The sequence below is a fragment of the Myotis brandtii genome, unplaced genomic scaffold, assembly GCF_000412655.1.
Source record: "Myotis brandtii unplaced genomic scaffold, ASM41265v1 scaffold36, whole genome shotgun sequence".
Taxonomy (NCBI): domain Eukaryota; kingdom Metazoa; phylum Chordata; class Mammalia; order Chiroptera; family Vespertilionidae; genus Myotis; species Myotis brandtii.
This window is the reverse complement of record NW_005363836.1, coordinates 4,240,921-4,267,972: the sequence shown is the minus strand read 5'-3', so window position 1 is coordinate 4,267,972 and position 27,052 is coordinate 4,240,921. Positions and strand designations below refer to the sequence as shown.

The 27,052-nt window shown below is 41.6% G+C and overlaps 1 protein-coding gene across 1 annotated transcript in view; it reads right to left on the bottom strand.

Annotated features, from left to right (window-relative positions):
• Nucleotides 1–3,706: 3,706 nt before the first annotated feature.
• LOC102250129 (serine/threonine-protein kinase TNNI3K) overlaps nt 3,707–27,052 on the bottom strand; it is a 317,621-nt gene continuing 294,275 nt past the window's right edge. The window contains exons 25-26 of the mRNA XM_005871916.2: nt 7,968–8,047; nt 3,707–4,226 (exon numbers count right to left, since the gene is read on the bottom strand). Coding sequence (XP_005871978.1) covers nt 4,150–4,226; nt 7,968–8,047 — 157 coding nt within the window. The 3' untranslated portion in view covers nt 3,707–4,149. The remainder of the gene's footprint in view (nt 4,227–7,967; nt 8,048–27,052) is intronic.

Here is a 27,052-nt window from a genome sequence, read left to right as displayed (position 1 = left end):
ATTTAATGTGCTAAGCATGCAAAAACATGACCATAGAAGTTCATTTTACCAGCCGAAAAAGAAAGCAATTAGTGAGACACTTTTCAGCAAGGAGAAAAAACACACACACAAAAAAAACCCATGGTTCTGAGACAAGCTCTAAGATGATCCCTGGGCCCCATTAACGGTACAGTAATGAAAAGGGTTTATGAGCTACTGGCTGGTGTCTGTGAAAAGGTTCCCTTTCTCAGTAATCAGGACACATTAGTCTCATTATTTGCAGATACCTGACAAGACAAGAGCCAGAGGGAAGCAGCAACATAAGGAAATACAGTGTGGAGAGAGGAGGTGGCTAATTAAAGAAAACAAAGAAATAGAGCCTAACAAAATTTCTCTAGAAAATTCTCCTCTATAAGAGGGGTATTTCAGAAGCCAACAGTCCTTCCTCTGATATGACCTCCATCCAATAAGACCCTGGGAGGACACCTGGTTCACCCTAGCACTGTCCTGATTATACACACATTCAGCATTCCATATGCAGTGAGTCTTTTAGTTAAAGTAGTATGAATGTAGGTATTTTTTTTTAGTATACAGAAAAAAGGTTTGTTTATTTCTTTCTTTATTTATTTGTTACTTAATACTAGAGGCCCGATGCACAAAGATTCATGCAAGAATGGGCCTTCCTTCCCCTGGCTGCCGGCACTGCCTTCGCTCCGGCTAGAGCCACCTTTCCACCTTCCCACACTGCCCAGAGGCCCAGAGTGGCTGGGGAGGTGCGGAACGCCTGCATTGTTGCCATGGCTCCGTCCCTGGCCACTTGGCGCCTGTGTATGCAAATTAACCCTCCATCTTGGTTGGGTTAATTTGCATACTCATTCCTGATTGGCTGGTGGGCGTCACAAAGATACGGTCTATTTGCATCTTTCTCTTTTATTAGTGTAGATTTTTATCTTTTCCATCACTATTTATTATCTTTATGCCCTCTTCCACCTCCATCCACCCCCTTCTCCTGCAGTCACCACACTGTTATCCATATTTATGAGTTTTCTCTCTTTTTTTTCTTTTTGCTCAACCCCTCCACCTCCCATAACATTCACCCCACCAGAAACTGTCTGCTTATTCTCTGAGTGTGTCTCTACTTTGCTTGATAGTTCACTTTGTTCATTAAATTCTACATATGAATGAAATCATATGTCTTTCTCTGACTGGCTTATTTCACTTAGCATGAAATAAGGTCCATCCATGCTGTTGCAAAGGGTAAAATTTAGGAAGAATAGTATTCCATGGTGTAAATGTACCACAGCTTTTTCCCCCCACTCATCTACTGATGGACACCTGGGCTGCTTCCAAATCTTGGCTATTGTAAATAATGCTGCAATGACAATAGGGGTTCGGATATTCTTTCAAATTAGTGTTTCCAGTTTTTTCAGATAAATTATCAGAATTGGAATTGCTGGGTCATAAGGCAGTTCAATTTTTAATTTTTTGAGGTAACTCCGTACTGCTTTCCACAGTGGCTGTACCAGTTTGCATTCCCACCAAGAGTGCACAAGGGTTCCCTTTACTGCACATCCTTGCCAACACTTGTTGCTTGTGGATTTATTGATGATAGCCATTCTGACAGGTGTGAGATTTTAATTTGCATTTTTCTGATGATTAGTGATATTGAGGATCTTTTTATATGTCTATTGGCCTTCTATATATCCTCTTAGAAGAAGTGTCTATTCAGGTCCCCTACTCATATTTTAATTGAATTGTGGTGTTTTGGGTTGTGTGTGTGTGTGTGTGTGTGTGTGTTGAGTTTTATAAGTTCACTAGAGGCCCAATGCATGAAATTCATGCAAGAGTAGGCCTTTCTTCCCCCGGCTGCTGGCACCAGCTTCCCTCTGGCACCCGGGACCCAGACTTCTCTCACAGCCCTTGCTTCGTCTGGAAGGTAGTCCTGAAAGACATCCAGTATAATTAGCATATTATGCTTTTATTACTATAGATTATAAATTTTGGATATTAACCCCTTATCAAGATGTATCATTGGCAAATATGTTTTCTCATTCAGTAGGTTGTCTTTTCATTTTGTTGATGGTTTCCTTTGCTGTGCAAAATCTCTTTAGTTTGATGTAGTCACATTTGTTTATTTTTTGTTTGTTTCCCTTGCTGTGAATGTAGAGGAATAGAGAAGGAGCTGTGCTCTTTACCCACCCCCTCCCTTTACCCTCTTTTCTGTCATTGCCGGAAGCTTTATGCCTCATGGCCATTTAAGGGTCCTCATTCCTGCTTATTATAAAGCCCCTTGCAACTGGCATGGCAGATTGAGTACCTGTGACTATAATAATTGGGTGGGGAAATAAAAAGGCTGGGGGCTATCAAATGGACACATCTAACTTGAAGTCCCATGGTTTTAACCTCTTCCCCTGGACTCACATTGGGCTATCCAGAAACTATTCAGAACATGTGGGGACTTCTGACTTTGCAACCAGAGGTGATAAGAAATAGCTTAGAGGGATTTAGAGGCAGAATTACTATTCTGATAGAAATGGCCCACAAGAAACCTATTTTTTTTAAATATATTTTTATTAATTTCAGAGTAGAAGGGAGAGAGAAACATCAGTGAAGAAAGAGAATCATTGGTCAGCTGACTCCTGCACACCCCCTACTGGGGATCGAGCCCACAACCTGGGCATGTGCCCTGACCAGGAATCAAACCATGACCTCCTGTTTCATAGGTCAACACTCAACCACTGAGCCACACCGGCTGGGCAGAAACCTGTTTTCTAATTGGTGGAGGGGAGGATGAAGGAACTTGCCACACACCAGGAAGGAACCATCAGCACTTCTATTCAGTTCCATTTGTAAATGAGCCCACATCAGTCAGGAGGAGGAAAAGGCAGATTTGCCTACATGCAGCCAGTCAGAGTCAGGTTCTGTATTGCTTTTCGGGCCCCTAGTTGTCCTCTCAGGATTTAGAGCATCAGAGTCAGGTTCTGTATTGCTTTTCGGGCCCCTAGTCCTCTCAGGATTTAGAGCTGTGGTTCCCAACCTGGGACAATTTTGTCCCACAGGGCACGTTTAGAATCATCTGGAGACAGTTTTGGTTGTTGCACTTTAAGGGAGCTGTTACTGGAATCTGGGTGGGGTAGAAGCCAGAAAGCCATTAAACATCCCACAGTGCATAGAAGAGCCCACAAAGGATGATCCCCTCCACAATGTCAATCATGCTGATATCTAGAAACCTTGGTTTAGAGGACACCCAATCTTCCTTCACTAATCTTATTAGATGTATCATTGGCAAATGTATATTAAAAGCTATACTCAACACACTGAATTTTTAAGGTTTCCTCCCTGTTATTTTTCCAAGTCTGTATTTCAATGGCAAAACTATTTTGTTTGGTGGAAGCAGTTCTGTCTTCTGGTTGAAATAAGCATGAAGAGCAGAGTTCTCATTTTCTGAAGGCAGACTCTAAGTCAGACTCTGTGTGAATGGCAGGTTTGAATTTGTGGGCCAGTCTCATAATTGTACCAATTGCATTTATGACACCTTGCTCTGACGGCAACAGGTTGACCAAGCAGAGCACAGAGAACTTGGGAAGATGTAGAAAAGGAGGCTAAATAGTTGTGTTATATTTATGCAAGTTTCTTTATCTGAAGGTCATAGCTTTTTTTCTACCAATATGTCTAAAAGGAGGTATACTTAGTAGCAGTCTTGTTGGAATGAAACACACTTCTGAACCAATTTTATATGCCACCAAAGAATCTTTAATTACCAAGCAGGACACTAAAAGTAACATAACGAGATAAGAAAATAAACAATATTCTAAGAAATCAAACCCATGCCTCTCGAACACAAGTCTACATAATTCAGTCTAGGAAAACAATTGTGCCCACCACAGATTTAGGCCCCATCTCCAAGTAACAACATACATTTGTTTTTTCACTTGCAAAATTAAAACCAATTCTTCAAGTACATTCTGTCTTGGTTCTTTTGCATTTCATTCCTTGGCTACAGATCCAAAGCCCAACTTGTGGTAGGGAATTAAATAGGACTGGTGTAAACAAGCAAAGTTAAGGAGATTTTAGAGGGTAAGATATTCTATTTGGAAGCAAGTCTGCAATGGTTGAAACTGCTGTGTCTGTCTGGGGGGAACACTCTCCTTAGGTCTATGCAGAATGTTGTCAGCTGCTGTCCTCAAAGCTGCCACTATTCCGGCAAGAATACAAATGCATCGGGCTCATGGGATCGGACACGTAGCCTGCGTGAGAAAAGTTCAGCTGTTACTTGGCCTTTGAGTCCATCTCCCCATTATTCTCCACCAGCCTCACCCAGTGCCATGCACAGCTGCCAGGCAGCTTCTCCTGGTTCATGGATACAGAGTCCAGACAAGGGTTGCTGGCAAGCAGTTGTAAAACAAAAGCAAATTTTAAAATGAAAACAGAGAGCTGAGACCAGAGGAACATACATGCTAGCTGTCTGCTTTGGATCCAAGCTGGCAAGGTGGCATGTTGAGTTTGGAATAAAGAAGGGTACAGTTCAGAAAGATGGTATGTATCATGGTGGCTAAAAACATGGGCTTCCATGGCAGGCAAGTCTGGGTTTAAACAATGGCTTCCCTATTTACTGGTTCTGGGATGTTTGTCAACTTAACCTTTCTAAGTCTCCATGTCTTTATCTGTAAATCGGAGAAAGAGTAGTACTTACTCATAAGGTTGGTAAGGCACATAAGTCAATCAGTACAGGGTCTGATTCAGAGTGAGCACTAAAAAACTATGGCTAAAAAGGGAAGGTGGAGATGGCAGTAGGGATAAAGGAAAGAGACATTCTCTGGAGTAGGTTGGCTCTGGTTTGTTTTTTCCTACCTAGGAGCCCAAAATTTTTTTGTTTTTTTCTTTTTTTAAATATATATGTTTTTATTGATTTCAAAGAGGAAGGGAGAGAGAAAGAGAGAGAGAGAGAGAGAGAGAGAGAGAGAGAGAGAGAGATAAAATCTCAATGAGCATGTGCCCGGACCGGACCAGAATCGAACCATGACCTCTGGTTCATAGGCTGATGCTCCACCATGAAGCTAAACAGACAGGGCTAAGAGCCCAATTTTTAAGTGGATGTTAATGCTTAGGTCTAAAAACCAGTGGCATTTGATGCTCATGGAAGCAATAGACCTGGGTGTGTCCAGAACATGAGCCAGTGGCTCAGGATTTGGCCTCTATGTTAGAGGACTCAGGGCAAGGAAGGGAAGCAGTTACCTTTGCATTCCTAGCGAGGAAGCTATTCATTGCTTCTGGGGAAATGGGCACATTTGTCAATACCTATTGCTGTTTTCGCTCCCCTTTGATAGCGGAGTTTTCAGGACTCAGCCATCTACATTTGCATCAAGACATCTAGCAATATGCAGCTGGATATGCGCATTTATTTTCATAAGAAAGATCTCTGTCAGAATCTCTTAGGCAGCATATAAACTCTCCTGTGAGGAGAGCCATAGCTGCTGCTGCTGCTGCGGACTGGTCTTCAGTGGGGCTGGCCCCGGCTGAGATGAGGGGAAGCAGGACACACATTCCTGAGTCCTAATTCTGGGTGGACTCGAACAAAATAGACACCCTAGAGCAGTGATGGCGAACCTTTTGAGCTCGGCGTGTCAGCATTTTGAAAAACCCTAACTTAACTCTGGTGCCGTGTCACATATTGAAATTTTTTTATATTTGCAACCATAGTAAAACAAAGACTTATATTTTTGATATGTATTTTATATATTTAAATACCATTTAAGAAAGAAAAATCAACCAAAAATATGAGTTCGCGTGTCACCTCTGACACGCGTGTCATAGGTTCACCATCACTATCCTAGAGCAAAAATATTCCTTTTGTCCAGCCTGAAACTGTGACTGCATTCGGGCATGGATAGATGTGTTAATAAGGTCGTAATCCTTTTATTACTGTAATCAACCTTCTGATGTAACACAAGGGATTTTACTGCCTTGCAATGCTCCATGCCTCTCTCCCCACATCACTCCAATGGAAATCTGATAGTGAGCGCACCTCCCTCCAGCGTGGGCAGGCTCTCCTCCAGGGAGGGGCAGCGAAATCAGAAGGGCGTGGGTGTCGTCACTTATTACTGAAGCTGTCATTGCCAGAGTTGAGGGACAGATTTGCTGCTCTTGGGTAGCCACTCAGCGTAAGGGGCACCCAAGTGAAATCTGACCACAGGCTTTAGGAAAAGACTGAACCATGTCTGCACATGTCCTGTTACTTTAGGGTGAACTCTAGCCCTGCTCTTTGGGGTGTGGGGCGGGGGAGAAGAAACAGTTCATAAAGTTGCTGTTATACCACAACAGGTTTATGAAGTGGAAATGGAGGGCAATTAGAGGGTTCTTCCTTGCACAGCCTGATGTTCCTAGGGGAGGGCAGTAAATATATCTTCTTTGTCTACCGGGGCTCCCACTCCATCTAAATACCCTCATGTTTTCTTTTACCCTTGGTACAGATAGGCATAGAAAAATGCAACTTATGTACTATTGCATCCCTTTGTCTTATTTCTCCATCTTGCGGAATTCTACTCCAAGTCTTATTCCTTTAAGAAACAGATTGTTGAATCGAAGAGATTCTTCATCTTGAAACTCTATCATGAAAGGAAAGACTCCTGGTCAAAGCGTACATTTCATGGGGTGCCCTATATTCTGTGGTTGTACAGTCCCATCTGTAAAAGTGTGAGAACATGATATTATATCTATCAAACATGTAACACTCAGAGAACATCTCCCCTGTTACTGGACTAGCCAATTGTGTAGTAAAATTGATGATAAAAAGCACTCAGTTGCATTCTGTGCATGTGTTGGGAGCAGAAGCACAATGTTTCTTTCCTTGAATGTGTTCCCACATAGTTTGTCTGCATCTATCCAGAATAATTCTCCCCTCTGTGTCTTAAAAGCTTCCCAATGCCTGAGGTAGCGATACTCTGCAGATGGGGTGCGTTGGTGAGGATCCCAAAGCTGAGGGCCTCCGGGCTCGATTGCCATCTAGATCACAGCACTGGGAACACGCCATCCAACTTATTCTTCCCCAAACCCAGTGCTTGGAATAAACCTGATCTCTTTAACTGACATACTTTTTTTTTCAGTCCTCCATATTGTCAGAGGAAGTTCCCATGAATAAATGAGCCCGTTGAGCTAACATTCCAAATAATGCAGAGCCTCTCAGGCTTAGAGGTTGGAAAAAGGATGCCACAGGCCCAGCACATTCATATGGCAGCTGATGATAAGGGCGATTGTCCACCCTCTGGCTTCAGGGGCCTGCATAGCACTGTGTTAACGACTTCAAAGAGCTTTATTAATTCCTTTTAAAGCAGTCCTGTGCAAAATGGATCTCATCAGTGAGGCTCTTACTTTCTCTCCACCTTTTGGAGGAAATGGCTGGGTGTATCTTTTACCCTTGGGTGCTTGTTAAAGGGGAAGCACTCCCCCAACATATGATGTAAGTGCAGAAACTCATCTCTCATGTTTTTTTCTTCCCTCCCTACATCCCTGTGATGTGGGGCTCAGAGGCATGGACTCGGTCAAGTGGCAACACGGTATGTTTGAAATGTCACGGGATGCAGGAGATGATTTCCCTAAGAACGTTGTACATTTTCCCATGTGCACACATGCTCCCATGGCTCAGAGGCATGGACTCGGTCAAGTGGCAACACGGTGTGTTTGAAATGTCACGGGATGCAGGAGATGATTTTCCTAAGAAGGGTTGTACATTTTCCCATGTGCACACATGCTCCCACATACTTGCACACACACTTACACATGTATGTACACACACACTCTCACACATTATTAAACTCAAAGGTAAAGGTAGAATTATACAACTTCAAGATCAAACTTTGCACTTTTGTAATATTTTAAAAGCGACCTTCATTTCTAGTTATTACAAAATAGAAATTTCCCACCTCGCTATCAAATAGATATCACCTTCCTGGGCAGTTTCCTTAATTAGTCTGAAGAATGTGTACACTTACCATATTTGTCAACAGGTGAGAACTGAAGGTTTCTCTTCATCTCCTCCAAAGACAGGCCCTGAGGGGAATGCTGTCCAGCACTGGAAAATTCAAGTAGATGCACTGTTTCACACTGTGAAAACCATGGTGGTGGTTTGCTAAGAACATTTTTATAAAACAGATTTTTTTCATTCAGCATAGATCCCAGAGAACTGGCAAACTGAAACAAAAATGTTTTTTACCAATTCAGGGGAGGGTTCAGAATTTCAGTGGTCCCCCCATATACTGTACATGACTTTGCTTCCCATGGTTGCAGTGACCCATGGTCAAACACAGTATAAATATATTAAATGGAAAATTCCAGAAATAAACAATCTATGAATCTTAAATTGAATCATCCATTTGTCCAGTATAACCACTTACCCAAGGAGTATGACTTGGAGTAGAATTCCTCAATAATACAATATATGCTACCCTCTCCTTATCTACTTAGTAGCCATCTTGGTTATTAGATCTACCATCGCAGTATCCCAGTATTTGTCTCAAGTAACCCCTGTTTTACTTAAATAGCCCCAAAGTGCAAGAGTAGTGTAAATGTTATCATAATTATGTATACATAGGAAAAACACATAGTATATGTAGGGTTTGGTACTATCTATGATTTCAGGCATCGATGGAGGATCTTGAAATGTATCTCCTGTGGATAAGAGGGAAGGAGGGCTACTGTATTTGGAGTAGGTCAGATCTAGTGTGAGTCCTGGCTCCTCCAGGTAGGCTAGAATTCCCAGCTGTAACCTTGGGCATGTCACCCTTTCTGACCCTCAGTTTATTTAGACGGGATAAGTACCTAAATAATTTTGAGTTTGTTTTAATACTTAAATATAACAAAAAGGAGCACTGAATCTAAAATCTGGGTCAATATGCTTGCAAGCCTTACTTTAAAGGAACTAATAACCACAACATTATTATCTTAGTAATAACCGATATAAATCAAATACATCCCAGAAGGTATTATTATTGTTATGGTGGCAATTAAAAGAGCGTAACAATAATATATGCCGCATACTTCCTATGTACTAATCATTTACATACATACATAATCTCATTTAATCTTTATCATTATCTTATCATTATCAAATTGTTTCTATCCTTTTATAGATTAGAAAACTGAGGATGGAGCAATTGAATAGCACACAGGTTTGATAAATGACTCATGTAGAATTCAAACCCAAGTTTCTCGTATTCCAAAGCATGTGTGCTGATCCACTATTCAAAAGGGAATTTCTTCCAGATTCCTGGCCTTTATTAATCCTTCTTTTCCCCACACTCCTCTTACCCTTTCATCATTTTGATTCATGGCATTGCCACCTTCCCACTTTTTCAGACTCAAAACCTAAAGTTATCAAAACCCTCACACTAATATTTTATCACCCCGGTCAGTTACTTAGATATCTGTCTTGTATCCATCTGTCTTATCCACATTTCAGCATTCTCAAATAAGCTGCATAGTTATCTCCAGGACTACCTTCACAATGTCCAGAGCAGAAGTCTTAATATCCTGTCCCCAAGCCACTTCTCTCCATCTCAATTCCTGCCACTGCATCATTCAGTTACTTAAGCCAAAATTTTTGGAATCATCCTTGGTACCTTTCTTTTTCTCACATCTCTCCCCTAAGTCAAAACGTTTTAGCTCTGCCTCCAAAATGTAACCTTAATCTATCCATCTCTCTCTTCCCTCAAGGTCTAGGCCATATAATCTCTTTCTTGTCTGGACTTCTGCAATTTGGCTCCTAATTAATCTTCTTGCTTTAACTTCTGTCCCCTTAAAATCCATCTCTGTGCACTATGCAGAGTGACCTTTTCAAAATATACAATGGATTAAGCTATTACCTACTGAAAACCTTTTGTTGGCTTCCCAGTTCATTTAGAATACAATGCAAATGCTTTACCCTCCTCGACAAGGCCTCTGCAGGTACGCCACTCCCCAGCTTGTGCTAAGCACTTCTTTTGGGCATCCTTCCTGTCCCATCAACTCTCCAAGCTCCTTCTCAATCCAGAGCTTTTGCATTGACTCTGCTTGGAATGCTAGATGAACCCAAATCCTGTTTGGATGGACCTTGTCCTGACTTCGCCCATGCCTGGCTCCTCTGCCATCCAGGCCTCAGTTGGAATGTCACCTCCTCAGAGAGGTCTTCCCTGACCACCATTCCAAAGTGGCCATCCTCTGCCTATGGTCACTTTACATCACATCACATCAACTTCTTTCTTTCTTTCAGAATTCCATAAAATTATCTTGCTTATTTATCCAGTTATTTACATACTGTCCATATTCTTTTACAAAATGAGGTTGGAAGCCTTGTCTATCTTGTCTCCCTATTTTCTGCTACATACTCAACACTCTGAACAGTGCCTGGAACATAGGAGACACGAAAAAAAATAGTTTTTGAATGATTTAATTAACTAATAGATCCCTAAGTGATGTCCTTCTCTTCAGTTACTCAATCCTCCCCTTCACAAGGTCTTCCTGTGACAAAAATCTTACCATGCACACACCTTCCCCCACTGTAGTTCCTCAGGGTGATGTTCAAATTCCTCTTAAATCCAATCCTCCTTGTGTGTATCTTGCATTATACAACACCCGCCCCCGCACTCCGACTTTTCCTAAGTTCAAGCCACACTAATGGGATTTGGACTTTGCAAACATTCCTGAATTTTCCCTACTCCACGGCGGTAGCTGAGCTGCTTCCATAATTGAATCTACCTGGTGATGTCTTTTTTATCCCTGACAGGGAGCAGCATGATGTTGTGGTGAAGAATGAGCATTCTGGTGCCAGACTCCTTGAATTTGAATTCTGACTCCATCACTTACTAGCTCTATGACCTTTGACAAATTCATTTAACTGCTCTATGCCTCATGTAAACAACTATAAGATGGGAATACAAGACTTAAAAGGTTAATCATGAGAATGAAAAGAGTTAATAAGTTTGAAGTCCTTTGAACAGTGCTGGCATTTAGTAAGCACTCAATAAATGTTATCTACTTTGATTATTCATCAAGGTCCAACTCAAAGACAGCAGGTCCTCAAAGTCCTCTTGGAAACCCCCAGTCTGAACCCCATACCCTCTAGCACTTTGCATTCCTTTCACAGTGCTTATCAGAGCCTGCCGTGGTGAAGAATGATCTGCATGGGGTGCTAGTGAACCCCACTAAGCAGATACTCTTGAGGGGCAGAGGTCCTATCTAAGACATTTGGATCTCCCACAGGGCTTATCTGGCTGTTTATAAATAGTTAAAATCATACAAGTATGTTAAATAATGTTATTGCCAAATGTTCACTCAGAGAAATTAGATTTCTCTAAATTTCCACAATTAATTCACTCACTGTCTTACAAATAACTCCATGTTTGGCCTCACTTTTTCTTTTTTTTTAAGATTTTTTAAATTGATATTTAGAAAGAGAGGAAGGGAGGGGGAGAGAGAAACATTGATGTGAGAGTAGAACCTCGAAATATCCATCGACTACCTCCTCATAACCCCATACCCTCTAGCGCTTTGCATTCCTTTCACAGTGCTTATCAGAGCCTGCCGTGGTGAAGAGTGATCTGCATGGGGTGCTAGTGAACCCCACTAAGCAGATACTCTTGAGGGGCAGAGGTCCTATCTAAGACCTTTGGATCTCCCACAGGGCTTAGCTGGCTGTTTATAAATAGTTAAAATCATACAAGTATGTTAAATAATGTTATTGCCAAATGTTCACTCAGAGAAGTTAGATTTATCTAAATTTCCACAATTAATTCACTCACTGTCTTACAAATAACTCCATGTTTGGCCTCACTTTTTTTTTTAAGATTTTTTAAATTGATATTTAGAGAGAGAGGAAGGGAGGGGGAGAGAGAAACATTGATGTGAGAGTAGAACCTTGAAATATCCATCGACTACCTCCTCATGCCTCCTACCTCCTGCACACCCCCTACTGGGGATCAAGCCTGAAACGGGCATATGTGCCCTGACTAAGAATTGAACCAGTAACCTTTCAGTGCACGGGTCAATGCCCAATGAACTGAGCCACACCAGCCAGGGTTGGCCTCACTTTCTTTTATCTTTTAAATATGTTTTTATTGATTTTTAGAGAGAGAGGAAGGTAGAGGGATAGAGAGATAGAAACATCAATGAGAGAGGAACATCATAAATAGACTGCTTCTTGCACGCACCCCTACTGGGGATCCAGCCGGTAATCCAAGCATGTGCCCTGACTGGGAATTGAACTGGTGACCTCTTGGTTCCTGGGTCGACATTCAACCGCTGAGCCGCACCGGCTGGGCTGGCCTCACTTTCTTAAGCTATAAAGGAAAGATGCTGTTTCTTAGAGGAAAGCAATGATTAAAAGGAAGAATAAAAAGTATTGACTTAAAGTGGGACATGCTGTGATCTCAACCCACTTTAAATGGCAAACTACACTCAATTCTGGGCAATAGAATGTCATTCAGGATATTTTTCAAAATAAAATATACTCTACTAATACCTATAACCTCTTTAGCACCCTAGTTCCTTTTAAGAAATGTGCTATGCACAGTAGTCTTAGCAACAACAAGATAATAGAGAATAAATATTTTATCATCAAAAAGGCTATCTGGTTTCCTATGAATAAAAGCCCATCTTCAAGCTGCCTTATTTATTCAGTTGCTGAATGCGATTTGTGCCAGGGGACTTAACCTTCCTGCCCAAGAGATACCACATACTCCGGCTCTGGATGCTGTTACAGGATGACAGACAGATGGAAGCTAAGCATGCCCAAGTCAAACAAAGCAGAAGAAACCAGACTCTGATCAATGAAACCAGTTGTCCTCCACCCATGTGCATCCCAACGTCAGCAGAAGTTTCACAGAAGCCTAGAGTTTAAACAGAAACAGCAGAACCTCTCTTTGCTGAAGTTGTGGCCAGTGAAAATAAGCATTTCCAGGGATGCAGCTGCACCATGAATTCAATGAAAGTAAATGTGAACTAATGGCAGGTAAGAAAGGCACTCAATTTTGCAGTGTTTCAGTATTACTATTCAACTAGGTAGGCTTCTTTATGCTAAAAGGATACTGTATATCATATAGAGGCATATATGTGAATAATATATAATATTATATGGGTCATTTCATGTATACATTTGTGAGAATGGGATGAAATTTTCTCTCTCAAAGTGAATAATATGGTCTTTAGGTTACCTTTTGCATACTATCATCTATTCAACTAGGTAGGCTTCTTTATGCTAAAAGGATACTGTATATCATATAGAGGCATATATGTGAATAATATATAATATTATATGGGTTATTTCATGTATACTTTTGGTGAGAATGGAATGAAATTTTCTCTCTCAAAGTGAATAATATGGTCCTTAGGTTACCTTTTGCATACTATCACATCATATTGCTATATCTTATTTTAGTGCTAAAAATGTTTCAGTCATTTTAGGCTAAACAGTTCATATAAGCTCTGTGATGTATATGTAAAGATCAGCATAATCATCAGCCATTGTCTCCTACAAAGTTGCACTAGGAAATGAATAATTTATCTAGAATGAAGAACAGAACCAAAATTGAAAACATATTTCTTGCTTCTCACTCCATGCTTTATAGGTGTAGACTACCCAGCAGACTGTCTGTTACTTAGGATAATTCTCACCCAAGTCCATATATGCGATTTGTACATTCGTGTGTGCATGCCATTTAGGCCATGGCTTGTCAGCACAAACTAGCATGTTTGCAAATAGTCCCATGGTCTGTGAATGAACTATGCACCCTCACCAAAGACAAGGAGGGTGTTAAAAATGAAATTGTGAGGCTATTTTGGCTGAAATGAATGCAGAGAAAATGATGCTCATGGCAAGCACATTAGGCAAAAAGTATCCAATGAGAAGTAAATGTAAACTACAGAAGAGCTATGAAGTATGGGAAAAATGCTAGAAGATAGAATATACCCCAAATCTAGCTTAAATTCTTCAAAGCAGGGGTAAGGCAGAGTCTATAATCTAAACTAGTGGGTTAATGTACTTTGTAGACAAAACTTCAGAAAAAAATAAATATTAAAACAGAGTTTTTCTGTACACTTAAACAAATTACTGATTACTAGACGCCATCATGGGTTTAGTAAGAATAAAGATGTCATGTTAGATTTGCTTTATTTCTTTTGGGTGGGGATACATTTAAAGGGGGAAATCCATAGGCTAGAACATATATCTGGATTTTCACAGACCCTGGACAGACTTTCCACCGATTACTTTGTAACTAAGAAGGGAGAGTTGTGCCAGGCCAACAAATGGTTAGACTGGATTGTCACTGGCTGACATACAGGACTGGTACACACTTCAGGTAGGTGACATTACCCACAGGGTTAAGCTGAGCCTTAGACATTGGGTATAGTTAAAACAAAATAGCCCATTTCCTAAAAATAGAATTTCCAGACACAGATTGAGTTGTTCTAGAAGGGAGTCCTTCCAATCCCTGGAAGTGTTCAAACTGTGTTTGGAGCATCTTATGGCCCTGGGTGCTGTAAGAAGGATGTAAGTGGTCACCTGGATGACATGACATCCCAGGTCCCTCTATCTCTTACATTCTGTGGTCCTTTAAAGGTTTTCATGAACCACATAGGCTTGTGAAACCGGCTTTGATGTTTTGGAAAGGCAGAGTGAGATTTCACAGTTCCGTCTCAGGCAGAAGATTTTTATCTTCCTTATCTGAAGTGTCTGACATTTGGCCAGGTCTGAATGCCTGATTCCCACACACATGCCACAGCATACCTGGCCACACATTACCACTACAACTCGTGGAGTTTGTAGCTTTTTGTGTATATGTATTCCATTTGACTTATAGGAAATGTAGAGTGATCATAGATGATAATTTTTTCCTTAACTTCCTTCTGCAAATCAGACTGAAATGACAAAAACTAAACAAAAACAAAAAAAGAAAGAAAGAAACTGTAACTGAACTGTGCTATTTGCTTGAAAGAATGATCTCCTTTAATGCTCAGTTTCAAAGGAAGAACCACACCACCATTGAAGATGAACCTAAGAAAAGTGTGAAGAAGTCACTTTCACTTACATCCATCCTTAGAGGTTTAAATGGCATGTTAGGTACTGGAAAATCCGGACTGCTTCACAAAGTTTTTATATAAGATTCATGTAGAATATTTATGTTGCAATGCCCGAGGGGTGGGGAAAAACCCTAAAACATGATGTTATCTGTTAGTCCAGAAAGGTATGTTGTTAACCAAGGCCCAAGAGGAAAGAAGGAAAATTCTGTCGGAAGAGACTCTGAGGACTTCTGGTGCCATCTCTCCAGAGGGTGATAGCAGGCAGTACCACAATGAGTCCACCTGGACCCATTTCAAGCCTCAAAAGTAGCCAGTATTGTGACTTCCAAATACAGCCTGCCAAATGCTTTTGGCATTGGAGCAATGAATCATGGTTTTGGCTGTGGGATTTCATGAATTCTCAGAATATTTGCTAGTGCCATAATGGCTTCTGACTGAATTGCATTCCAGAGAAGACTTCAGATGGGCATACAGTCCATTTTTATCACATTTGTCCAAGTGTGGTTTTTGCAGAGCTGGGGACTTAGATTTGGTGAATTGCAGTGAATATATATAGTCCACATGGCTTGAAAGCAAGAGTGAAATTACAGCAACTGCATAAAAAGTAAAGACTTGGAGCATTGACTTCTATCATAATGATATAATAATAATAATTTCTTAGATTTGCAGAGGGCTTTATAGCTTGCACATACTTTTCTATTGATTAGCTTAAAACATTTTTACTTTATGAGGTAAAAATGAGGTGTCTGGGAAGGCATTAATTTTACCTCCATTCTATGCAGGTGGAAAGTTGGGCTCAGAAAGTTTGAATAATGTGCATAACAGAGTTAGTAAGAGGCAAACCAGAACATGAACAAAAGATCTTCAGATTTCTAGTCCATGCTCTTTCTTCTAAAACACACTACATTTAAAAAAGAAATTTTTATCTTTAAGTATTACATATGTCCTCCTTTCCCCCCAATTAACCCCTTCTAGCCTGCCCCCACCTCCCGCCCCAGGCCTTCACCCCACTGTCTGTGTCCATAGGTTATGCATAAATGGGTACAAGTCCTTTGGTTAATCTTTTCCCACTCACCCACCCACCCCTGCCTTCCCTTGAGATTGGACAGTCTGTTTCATGCTTTTATGTCTCTGGATCTTTTTTGTTCATCCGTTTATTTTGTTAAAACACACTGCATTTAATCATACATAGCATATGTCAAACTATTGGTCTGTTACCATATGGGGAGCGCACTGACTTAGTGATAAGTTACAGAGTTTTGGGCCTTTTGCATATGAAGATGAACATTCAATTTCTCTTAGAGAAACATTCCTCATCATATCAGAAAGAAGATCAGCTTTTTCATGTTTTGCTAGAGCTTATAAAACATGTTACTTTCTTTCTGTCCAACATCAGCTTGCCTGTCCCCGTGCAGTGGTGCCGAAACACGAGACACTTTCTTTTAGAAAGTTCAGTGTGTATGTTTTTGATCTTGTGTAAGCTTTCCTGAGCTGATCTTGCATGGACCCCTTCTCCTAAACACTGCCCTGGGCTACGTTGAACAGAAAACCGTTAGGTTACCAGTATGATTAAAGACTTCAGGTAAATTCTTCTTTCACTCAAGTTGGCCCAATTAGTTTGCAGCTGAAAAGCCCTCAGGCTACCTGTAACCTGGAAGATTTAGCCATTTGGACTTTGCATAAGGCAACATACCCAAGGCCTCACAGCTTTGTAAATATGCTGGGTGGTTTGTTGTTTCTTTTGGCCATCTGTCATAATGATGTTACCTACATGAGAATATTAGCATGAGCATCAATGCACCCTATCCCCTTCCTTCCCCTTCCTCACGAGGAATATATTCAAGTTAGGAGTCATTTCTCTCACTCAAAAGGAAACATATACAAGGAACATTCTAACCAGAATTTCAGTTCTTTTGACACTAATATCTACACGACTAATACAAAGAAAGGTGGAAGAAACAGCCCTCTGAGATCCCTAATAAAGGTGTTTACACAAGGAAAATAAATGCCTTGTCATAGAAAAGGCTACTAGAGTCATCTGACTGTTCCCTTTGGCATTCAGCTGAAAATAAATAGATCTATTTAAAACAGATCTGTCAGAGGGATAAATGCCTTCTGAGGCTTTGCAATGTCTTTCTGTGCAGCACACCTTTTCTCTGGCCTAAAGAGACTCCATTAGAAATGGGATCACCTTTGGCCTAACTTTGAAATAGTCCAGTCAGACTCTTATGAATAAGCATCTGTTAATTTATCAGCTAAGCTCAATATGATTATTTATTCATGATTTCATTCTGGCTGTTTTCAAAACATTATTTTGTCTTTGTCAATATTCCCTACTTGATAATGTCCTAAATTAAAACAAATTTATTGCTCTCATTACAGTGAATGGGCAATGGCCAAAGTATTTAATGGGGTCAGAGTTCAGTACAAAATATCTCTTTCAGGAAAATCAAACCCATCAGCTTTCTTTCAATGGCAAATGTCCCCAGGCTATAAAAGGACTTAAAAGACTTGGCAATGGGTCATGGCCGTGTTTGAGCCATTAGGCAAACATCCAAGGTCTCAGCTCCCCCATTTTTAAAGGAAAAGGCAATTAGGCAAAGAATTATGAATAAGGAAAAATGCAGTGAGAATTGAAAATGTGTGTTAATTCCTTGATGGCTCATAAATTATTAATATGCCCAACAGTAGCTTAACACCACCACCACTTCTCAAGTTACCTATACTTTAAGCAGGTATAAATGAGTCAATGGTACGATCCAGCATAAGATGGACTTCGCATGCCTTGACTGCTAAAACTGAGGAACATGCTATATTGCAAAATCTTTCTTAACCTTTACCTTTTGTACTCATCATCCAAAAAAAGAACACATTTACAGTTTTAGAGCTCTGAGATCTTGGTAGCAGGATGGTCATAAAGCCCACTCCTCACTCCTTCATTTTTCCACATCTCACTTTACCAAGAAGCCTTGTGAAGTGAAATAACTTATCCAGGTTCATCTATCAAGGTTACAGTGAAGTCAGGAATATAACCTAGAGTCCTGAATTTCTAGTCTTCTTTGATGGCTTTTATTCTTATTTTTAAGGGGGAAAAAGAAACTAGAATCTGCTGTGTACCTGCTAAGTGCCTTACAAACTTTATTACATTGGCTCCACCTGACAACCCATTTTACATGTGAAGGAAAGTAGGCTCAGAGAGTTTAAGTCTTGTCCAGGGTCACACAGCTGTAATTCAAACCTAGGCCAAGCAGTGTCCAAATCTCCTGATTCCCCCACTTAACTCTGTTGGCTCTAGAAACTATTTCTAAATTTACACCTATAACCTCATCTGTCTTTCTCTCTCCAATGTTGTTTATCAAGCACAATGCCAGGTGCTATGCTAAGTGCTAAGGGTACAGATATGAGCGTGATGGGCATGGATTCTACTCTCTGGGGTCGATAGTGATGTAAGCATGATGTAAGCATGTACAGATGATTTCAGTGCCTGGGAACCTGGTACTTGCTCTAAGAGGTACCTTCCCTCACATAGGAAAAGGAAAAGCAAGAGTCCCCAGGGAAGGGGGTTCCCGGGGACAGGGGTAGGGCTACATAGAGGTATGTGTAAAGACCTAGGAAATCGAGCAGCTCTCCCTTTGAGATACACCCATCTTTCTCTGAGTACCTCTTTACTTTCCCACATAAGATGTTCCTGGCTTGTTTTGCACATTCCTTGTCCCAACCTTGGAATCGGCCATTTCTTCAAAACACTGTTTCCTTTGGGTGGGGAATTTAGAAATCACAATCTAGGTGCTTGGTGTGCTCTTTGCCGTTTGAAGTGTTGCTGCTCCCAGGCCTTCTCATCAAGTAGGCAAAGCTAGACAACATGCATGGATATACATCCATGTGTAAACATTTTTAGATCTCTCCCTCCTCCTAAAGTATAAATTCATACCCATATCTCCAATTCCAATCAACATCACAGGGTCCATTCCAGTTTTCTCCCTTTCCATATCTATACCACTCTTCTTGGATGGTGAGAAACCTGGTTCCCACACTCCTTAATATATTTACTTATTTAATCAATGCCTCTGAATGTACAAATCTTCCATTGCTGTCACAATCCACACACACACACACACACACACACACACGGATACCTCCTTTATCCCACTTGGGCTCCAACATCCCATACCCACTGTTTCCAATATGTGGATGCCTTTCTTGCCCCCTTGTGTTCTAACACCCTTCTTTGGTCTATTCCCCACCTGCCTGCCCTCCTCATCTATCTTGGGCTCCAGAACTCAGCACTGAGCGATGTTCCTCATTCTGCTCAGGTTCCTTGCTGTACCTGGATTCTAGAACCTTGGCTGGGCAGCCCTAAGCCCCTGTGGAGACCCTTTCCTCCTCCAGCTCTGGCTCCAACATGTCATGCCATGTAGCTGCCACCCACCGTCCGCACCATCCTCATGGATATCCTCTGCACCTGCCTTAGAGTCAGATATCCTGCTCTGTCCCCCATGGGGAGGCTGACCTTGCCCAGCCCTAATGGCTTGTGGACTAAACTGTTTAGGAGCAGAAGAGAAGGAAAGAGAGAAGAGCAACAAGGATGAACTTTTAAAAATGTTAATCAGCCCTAGCAGGTTTGGCTCAGTGGATAGAATGTCTGCCTGTGGACCAAAGGATCCTGGGTTCGATTCAGGACAAGGGCATGTACCTTGGTTGCAGGTTCCTCCCCGGCCCGGGCCCTGGTCAGGGCTCCTGCAGGAGGCAACCAATTGATGTGATTCTCTCACATCGATTTTTCTCTCTGTCTCTCCCTCTCTCTTCCACTCTCTCTAAGAATCAATGGAAAAAATATCCTCAGATGAGTATTAACAACAACAACAACAAAATGTTAATCACAACATGTTATGTCCTTGCTCACAATCCCTGTGACCAGTCAACATGTATAGAACGACATCCTAATGCTTTGTCTGGTTTGGTAAAGCTGTTGTGGTCAGGCTTCTTACTTGTCTACCTGGAACTTTATTCTGTACCACTCTTCCCCTGCCTCCTACCCTCTGTTCACCTTCTATTTCTTCTCCTTCTATTTCTTCTCTCTGTTCCTGCCATATGAACTCTACACTTGCTTTTTAGTTCTCCTGAATGCTTTTCCCCATGGTCTTCCTTGTTTTTGCTATTCTACCCACCTCATTTAAGCTTGCCTTTCAGTCACTGTTTATCCCACCAACCTGTTTGCCTTGTCTGATAGCATTTATCACCATCTCAGGTTTCTTATATATTTATTCATCATTTGTCACCTGTGTAGGCAGATACAGTACTGTTTATAGACCTGAACTACTTCAAAAGTCCCCTTCAGAGGTTTCTATACACCCTCATTGTTTCCTGTGTTTCTATTCTTAAAGGAGGGCAGAGGGAGCTAATGTTCCTTTGACAATTCTAAGGCATGTTCTATTCCCCTGAAGGTTGCAAAATGAGGTTAACTCTGGGTTACCCATAGCAGTGGCTTATTCATTAACATACCCCTTATTTACTTTTCTTCCTTCTTTTTCCTTACTATGCTTCTTGAAATCATGTCCCAAAAAATCAATTTACGCTCAAATCCTTGTTTTTGGAGGAACTTAAATTAAGATGGCCTGCCTCTCCCGACTAGAATATCAGTTGCATAACAGCAGGAACTTTCCATCTTGCTTATTAATGTGCCTTGATCCCTAGTGCCTTAAACTAATTGTCATGTACTAGGTACCAAATACATATGTATTAAATAAATTACTGAATAAATGAACAATGAAACTTTCTTCATGTTTATCTTTGTTTATTTACCTATAATTTATTGGTCAACCTCCTTCCATTTCTTTTGTTTTGTTTGTTTTTTTAATCCTCACACAAGGACATTTTTTTCCATTGATTTTTTAGAGAGAATGAAAGGGAGGAAAGAGGGAGGGGAGAGAGAGAGAAACATCTGTGTGATAGAGACACACCGATTGGTTGCCTCCTGAACGCACCCTGGCCGGGGCCAGGGATAGAGCCTGCAACCAGGTACGTGCGCTTGACTGAGAATCCAACCTGAGACCCTTTGGTCTGTGGACTGATGCTCTAACCACTGAACAACCGGCTAGAGCAGGGGTCCTCAAACTATGGCCCACGGGCCACATGCAAATTCAAATATTGTATTTGTTCCCGTTTAGACATATCGATTGGTTGCCTCCTGCATGCACCCCGACCAGGGCCAGGGATAGAGCCTGCAACCAGGTACGTGCGCTTGACCGAGAATCCAACCTGAGACCCTTTGGTCTGTGGACTGATGCTCTAACCACTGAACAAACCAGCTAGAGCAACCTCCTTCCATGTCTTTAGCCACTCTCAGGGACAAGTTGTATTCCCTGACTGTTGCATGCATTAGAGCAGTGATCTCTGCAGAAGTCTCCCAGTTCCTATTCCCTGTCCAGCCCATATCACCTTCCACATCATTGCCAGGGAAATCTGAGAATGATTCTCTGTTATAGCCTTCATCACGCATCCAGTGGTTCTCCGGGCAGTCTTACAGATAGGAAAGTGAAACCGAGCACAGTGGAGAGAGTCTCTGTTCAAACTTCACCTCTTCTGTCAGAGTGATGGCCCCATGGAAAAGGAGACGCAACCACAGTGGCCTCAGTGCTGACCCAACGATTTGCTCTCATCATTGGCACAGAACTTGTCTCATGATGCATATTCATCTGATCCACAACTGGACTCTGGATTGTTCATGGGGAGGGACCCTTATTAGTCCTTGTGTTCTCTGGGACCTCACTCAGCCCCTGGCATTGACTAGCCAGAATAAATGTGTTGACTCCTGGAAGGTAGCCTTTATATTTTTCCATGGGGAGATGAGTTTCCAATGTGTGCAGTTTTAGAGCCATGTGACTTGGAAAGAATGGATGTTTTATGTTTCTAGAGCAGGGGTCAGAACAATTTTCCAGGAAAGGGTCAGATAGTGAATATTTTAGGCTTTGCAGATCCTATGGTCTCTGTTGTAAGTATTCAGCTCTGCTGTTGTAGCACAAAAGCAAACATAGACAATGTGTAAGCAAATGAGTGAGGCTGTATTCCACTAAAATAAAATCAAAAACAAAACAAAAAACAGGCTGGGAGTTGGATTTGGCCCATGGGCCATAGTTTATCAACCTCTCCTTTCTGCCCTAAGGGGCCTTCCACTTTGGGGCCAAACAATTCTATTGTAATGGAAGTAGAATCTCCACTCACCTTTCAATTTGTTTCTCCTAGAAGTTGAATAATAAAGACTAGAATGAATGTGCTAACAGCAAAAGGAAAAAATACATAGTTTACATTTATTCAGTGTTTACTGTATATCAGACAGGCACAAATTGTATTCTCACTTAATCCTCATGGCAACACTATATATTCTTATTTTCATCCTATAGATGAGATATTTGAAGCTTGGAGAGCCCAACTAACTTGCCCAAGGTCACATGGCTTATACATGGTAGAACTTGAATTTGAACTCAGATCCATCTGAGCCCAAGCTTTTAACTACTACTTTATAATAATGGCCACTGTGTAGGTACATAAATGAAAATTAAAAGTCCAATTTTATTGATTAAAGATAAAAGCAGCAACTAGATAGGCACCTATAAAGGAGTACATATTCGTTTCTCCTTTCGATTTGATGAAAGTTCAAAGTCCATCTTTGATGATGCTACATCTCTAGGCTCCATTGTGCGAATTCAGATCCCTGCAAGAAATTCCATGTTCCTTTGTTCTTTATGACAGGCCAGTCTGGATGGGAAGGTTGAAAACTCCCTAAACTCTTTGAACATGCAGAACATTGATCTTCACAAACCATTTGAAAAACCCTAAGGAGGTTACAAATTACCAGCAATGTTTGTTGTAATGTTACAAGTGCATGTATGCCAAACCTCTGGGACCTTTTGCCTCATCACACACCACCAAAGCTTTCCCCTTCTCCTCTGTGTATTCTTTGCTGTCAGACCCTGAATAGCAAAATGGTATTATGTTGCTAAGGTGCCTTGCTCTCATGGAAAAAAACTCTTCTCCTGCCAATAAAGGGCAGGGGGTGGGGGGATACATTCCTACCCACTCTGTTGTGACGTGCTGTGTCCTTCTTTGAATCCTGGGACCACCAGGGGTTGGTATTTCCTGCTGAGCAGGCCAGTGCTCCTGCCTTCTGTGTTGGCAGGAACATGACTGGGTTCTGTAAGAAGTGCTCTGAGCCTCCGCACTGCTGGGCCTCCATGGTCAGTTTTGCTTTGGTATTTATTAAGCCTTGACATGTGGCACACCAGACTGCACATTCCTTCAGAATGGGAGCTATGCTTTGTTATTTATCTCTGTAGCCCTGGCATTTGAGGCCCGGCACAGAATATGTTCTCAATACATTTAAATAACGAATTTGGTAGAACTGCAGTCCTGGTCACTTCTCCAGCTTCATCTCTCAGCCCCGGTCCCTGGGCAGGTTTGCCAAGTGGTTAGGAGCACAAGGTCTGAGTCAGACAGAGTCAGGCTTCCAGTACTGGCACCTGCACTGCCCAGTTGTAGCTTTTGACCAAGTTACTTAACTTTCCTGTGCCTCATTTTCCCTCTCTGTACAGTGGAGGATAATAATAGTACCTATCACATAGGTAGGATTTGGGGGTGGATTGTGCAATGATATACGTGAAAATGATGTAAAAGAATCCCAAGACATATTACTCTCATTCTCATTACCATTTCTGCCTAAAGCATTCTTCCTTTCTCTTTTTCCACTGAATAATGGTACTCATTTTGCAGCTTCCTTCTTCCCAACACTTGGTTAGCTGCCCTCTTCAGGATGTTCTTGATCACATTGTTGATCACTGCTTTGTTCACTTCCTCCCCCAGTGCTCAGCCCACAGCCCATGTTAAATGAAATACTTATTAAATAATTGAATGAGAGGAAAGCAGGTTTAAAGAGCAAACTAACTGCCCACCATTCCTCTCAGCGCCATAGAGTACAACGAGTAGAATGATCCTTTCAGGAAGCAGCCTAATCCTGTCGCTTCTCTGCTCAGTTCCCTGCAGTGGCAGCACCTGGGCCTCAGTAAATGCCCAGGTCCTCCCCATGGCCTGCACCTCCTTCACAATCTGCCCCACCCCCATGGTTTCTCCGCTTTGTCTCCTGTTCCTCTCCCCTATGGTCACTTTGCTCCTTCTGGTCTCCCAGCTTTTCCCCGAGTTCATAGACTTCATCTCGCCTCGGGGAAATTGGTGCTCACTGTTCCCACAAACTGGAATGTTCTCCCCCAGGGGCCTGTGGTTTTCTCCTTCACTGTGTTTACATCTTTGCTCAAATGTTACTTCTGGGTGAGGCCTTCTCTGACCATGCTGTTTAAAATTGCAAAGCACATCTCTTTCTGCGCTCCTTTATCCCACACCCTTGCTTTAATATACTGCATAATTTACTTTAAAAAAGTCTATCACTCTTCTCCTCCACTAGAACAATAGCTCTGTGAGGGCAGAGATTATTTGTGTATTTGCTGTGTATGACAGAGCCTAGAAGTGTAAGATCTGGATAAGTATTTGCTAAACAAGTGAATTTATTAAATTAAAGAATGCGAATAGCCTCCAGACTGAGAATAATGGGAAATCTTTTATGAGCTTCTTTCTAGAGAGATTGTGGCTTTTTGATAATACATTTTCTTGTACAATTTTTGAATAGGAATGGCTTTGTGGAGGCCCCTCAGTGAGGCACCAGTTAGTCCTACCACAGGTCTGGCCACAGCCAGTGGGACCAGGCGGCAGCCCTGGCGTCCACACAGTGCCAGGTGTAGAGGCTTTGCCCCTTCTGTTGGAAGAGCCAGACATTGTTGATCATTGCTTTGTTTACTTACTGTCTCCCCTCCCCCGGTGCTCAGCCCACAGCCTATGTTAAATAAAATACTTATTAAATAATTGAATGAGGGGAAGGTACTCACGACATCCCCTCTGCCGGTTCCCATCACCAGCTCAATGGGGCAGAGATCAGGCTGCTAAAATACCCAAGGCTCTTCCACGTGCTTCCAAGTACTCTCTGGGGCCAGTTACCACATACTTACTGTATGTTTTAAAGTTTTTTACATAGAACAATCCACTGGAGCTTTGTGGACACTGCAGCCAAAATTACTTGATTGTAATTGTGGCTAGGCCACAGTGGGCTCTTGCCATATGTCAAACTTTTTCAAAAACCCTTCTCTAGTGAGAGCAAGAATTCCAAATTCACCCATGCCTTTGGAACCATGGCTTGGGAGAAATGCCTTTGTCCTCTGAGATACATAACCCAGTGAATATAGCAGGACGCAACTATGGCACTCACAATTCTGTAATACTTGTCCTTACAAAGCCATACGTTTCACAGCAGTATCAGTTAGGATAATGTCTATAAAAGTATTTTTTTTAAATCATAGGTGTTGGAATATCTATTTCACATTAATTTAACATTTAATCTTCCCGGCATGTGGGATGGGTATTATGATGATGATGAATTATTGTTATTATGAAGAAACTGAAGGGCACAAAGGTCGGGTAATTTGCCTGAGGGGAATGACCTGGCCAGGAATAGGGAGGAGAAGGACTGGAACCCACATGGGGCTCATTGTTCCTTGCTCTGCAGTGTCCCTGTGTGACAGAAAGCCCTGTGATCCGCTGGAGTGAAGGGGACACATGGGGTCCTTCCCTCTCAGTGGGAATTTGGATTTTTCAATCTCTAGTGGACAGCTGGACTTGATGTTAGAAATTCGTGCTGCTGGTCATGAACCTCTTGAAGCTTTGGATCATGCAGTGCTGGGTTTTATGTGTTCCCAGTCTAATCTTGAATTCCCTTTACAGTCAAAGTTTCCACTGAGGTCTGGAGCTAAGGTAAGAAGACAACTCATTTTAAACCTGTATAAACACCAATTTAAATCCAGATTTGAACCATACAATTGATATTCCAATGTTATTTGAATATTTGAATAAAATGAATGTTATTCTTGGATTGCCTCCTTAGACATTTCTCTCTCTGACTCTGTCTGTCTCTCTAACACACACACACACACACACACACACACACACACACACACGCACACACACACACATACTTTAGGGGCTAAAAAAATAAACCACTTATATTTTTGGAACATGAAGAAAAAAGACAGATTTCCCTCGTTTTCATGCTACTCTTAAAATGTATAATATCCTCAGGAGTAATCCTTCCATACTGTGCTGTGAGAATTAGTCATGCAACTCCAACTACAAATATCCCCCAAGCACCACTCTGGAAGTGTACCTCTTGGTCTCCCTTTTAATATAAGACACCCAGCTGAAAGGAAGCCGTGTCTAGGGAACGGGTAATTCGAACTGTGGTGAGTTCCCATAGGAACGCTGGGAACACGCTTCTTCTATTTATGTGCTTTTGCAGCAGCTGCCTCCTTTGGATTCTGGCTGTTAGCAAGTGCAAGCAGCAGCTCCAAGCACAGAACTGCCCTAAATGTCTCTCTTTGAAGCCCTTGAGTCTATAGCCTTCTATTTGTGTCTGGCCCCGATTCATCATGGGCCTGAATGCTTCACCTGCTCTAAGTTTCCAATACAGCTAAACCAGATTTTAAAAAAAAGAAAGAAAGAATAAAAAAAGAACAACCCCTGGCCAGTGACTCTCAGCAGGAGAGTCGGGAAGGGAGAAGGGTAGGAGCTGAGGCAGATGATAATTACTTTCTGCCGCCTATGTTTAGAAGGATCTTGATATATCTCCCTCACCTGGATGTTTGGCTCTGTCTGGAATCCAGCTACCTGTTTGGAAGATTAACAACAGGTGGATACAGACTTATAATCACTCTGGACTTTGGAGTAGTTATGATTCATAGCAGAAATGGCATATGTATGGAGGAGCACAGATTTTGAAAGAAACTTTTACTTATTCTCAAGGCTCTAAACACTTAATATTTAAGTAGAAATACATCCTTCACTCACTTCTTCATTCATTCATTCATTCATTCATTTATTATCTGATCTTGTGCCCCTCATATAAAATGTATCATGTTTTTTTTATTGCTGAAAT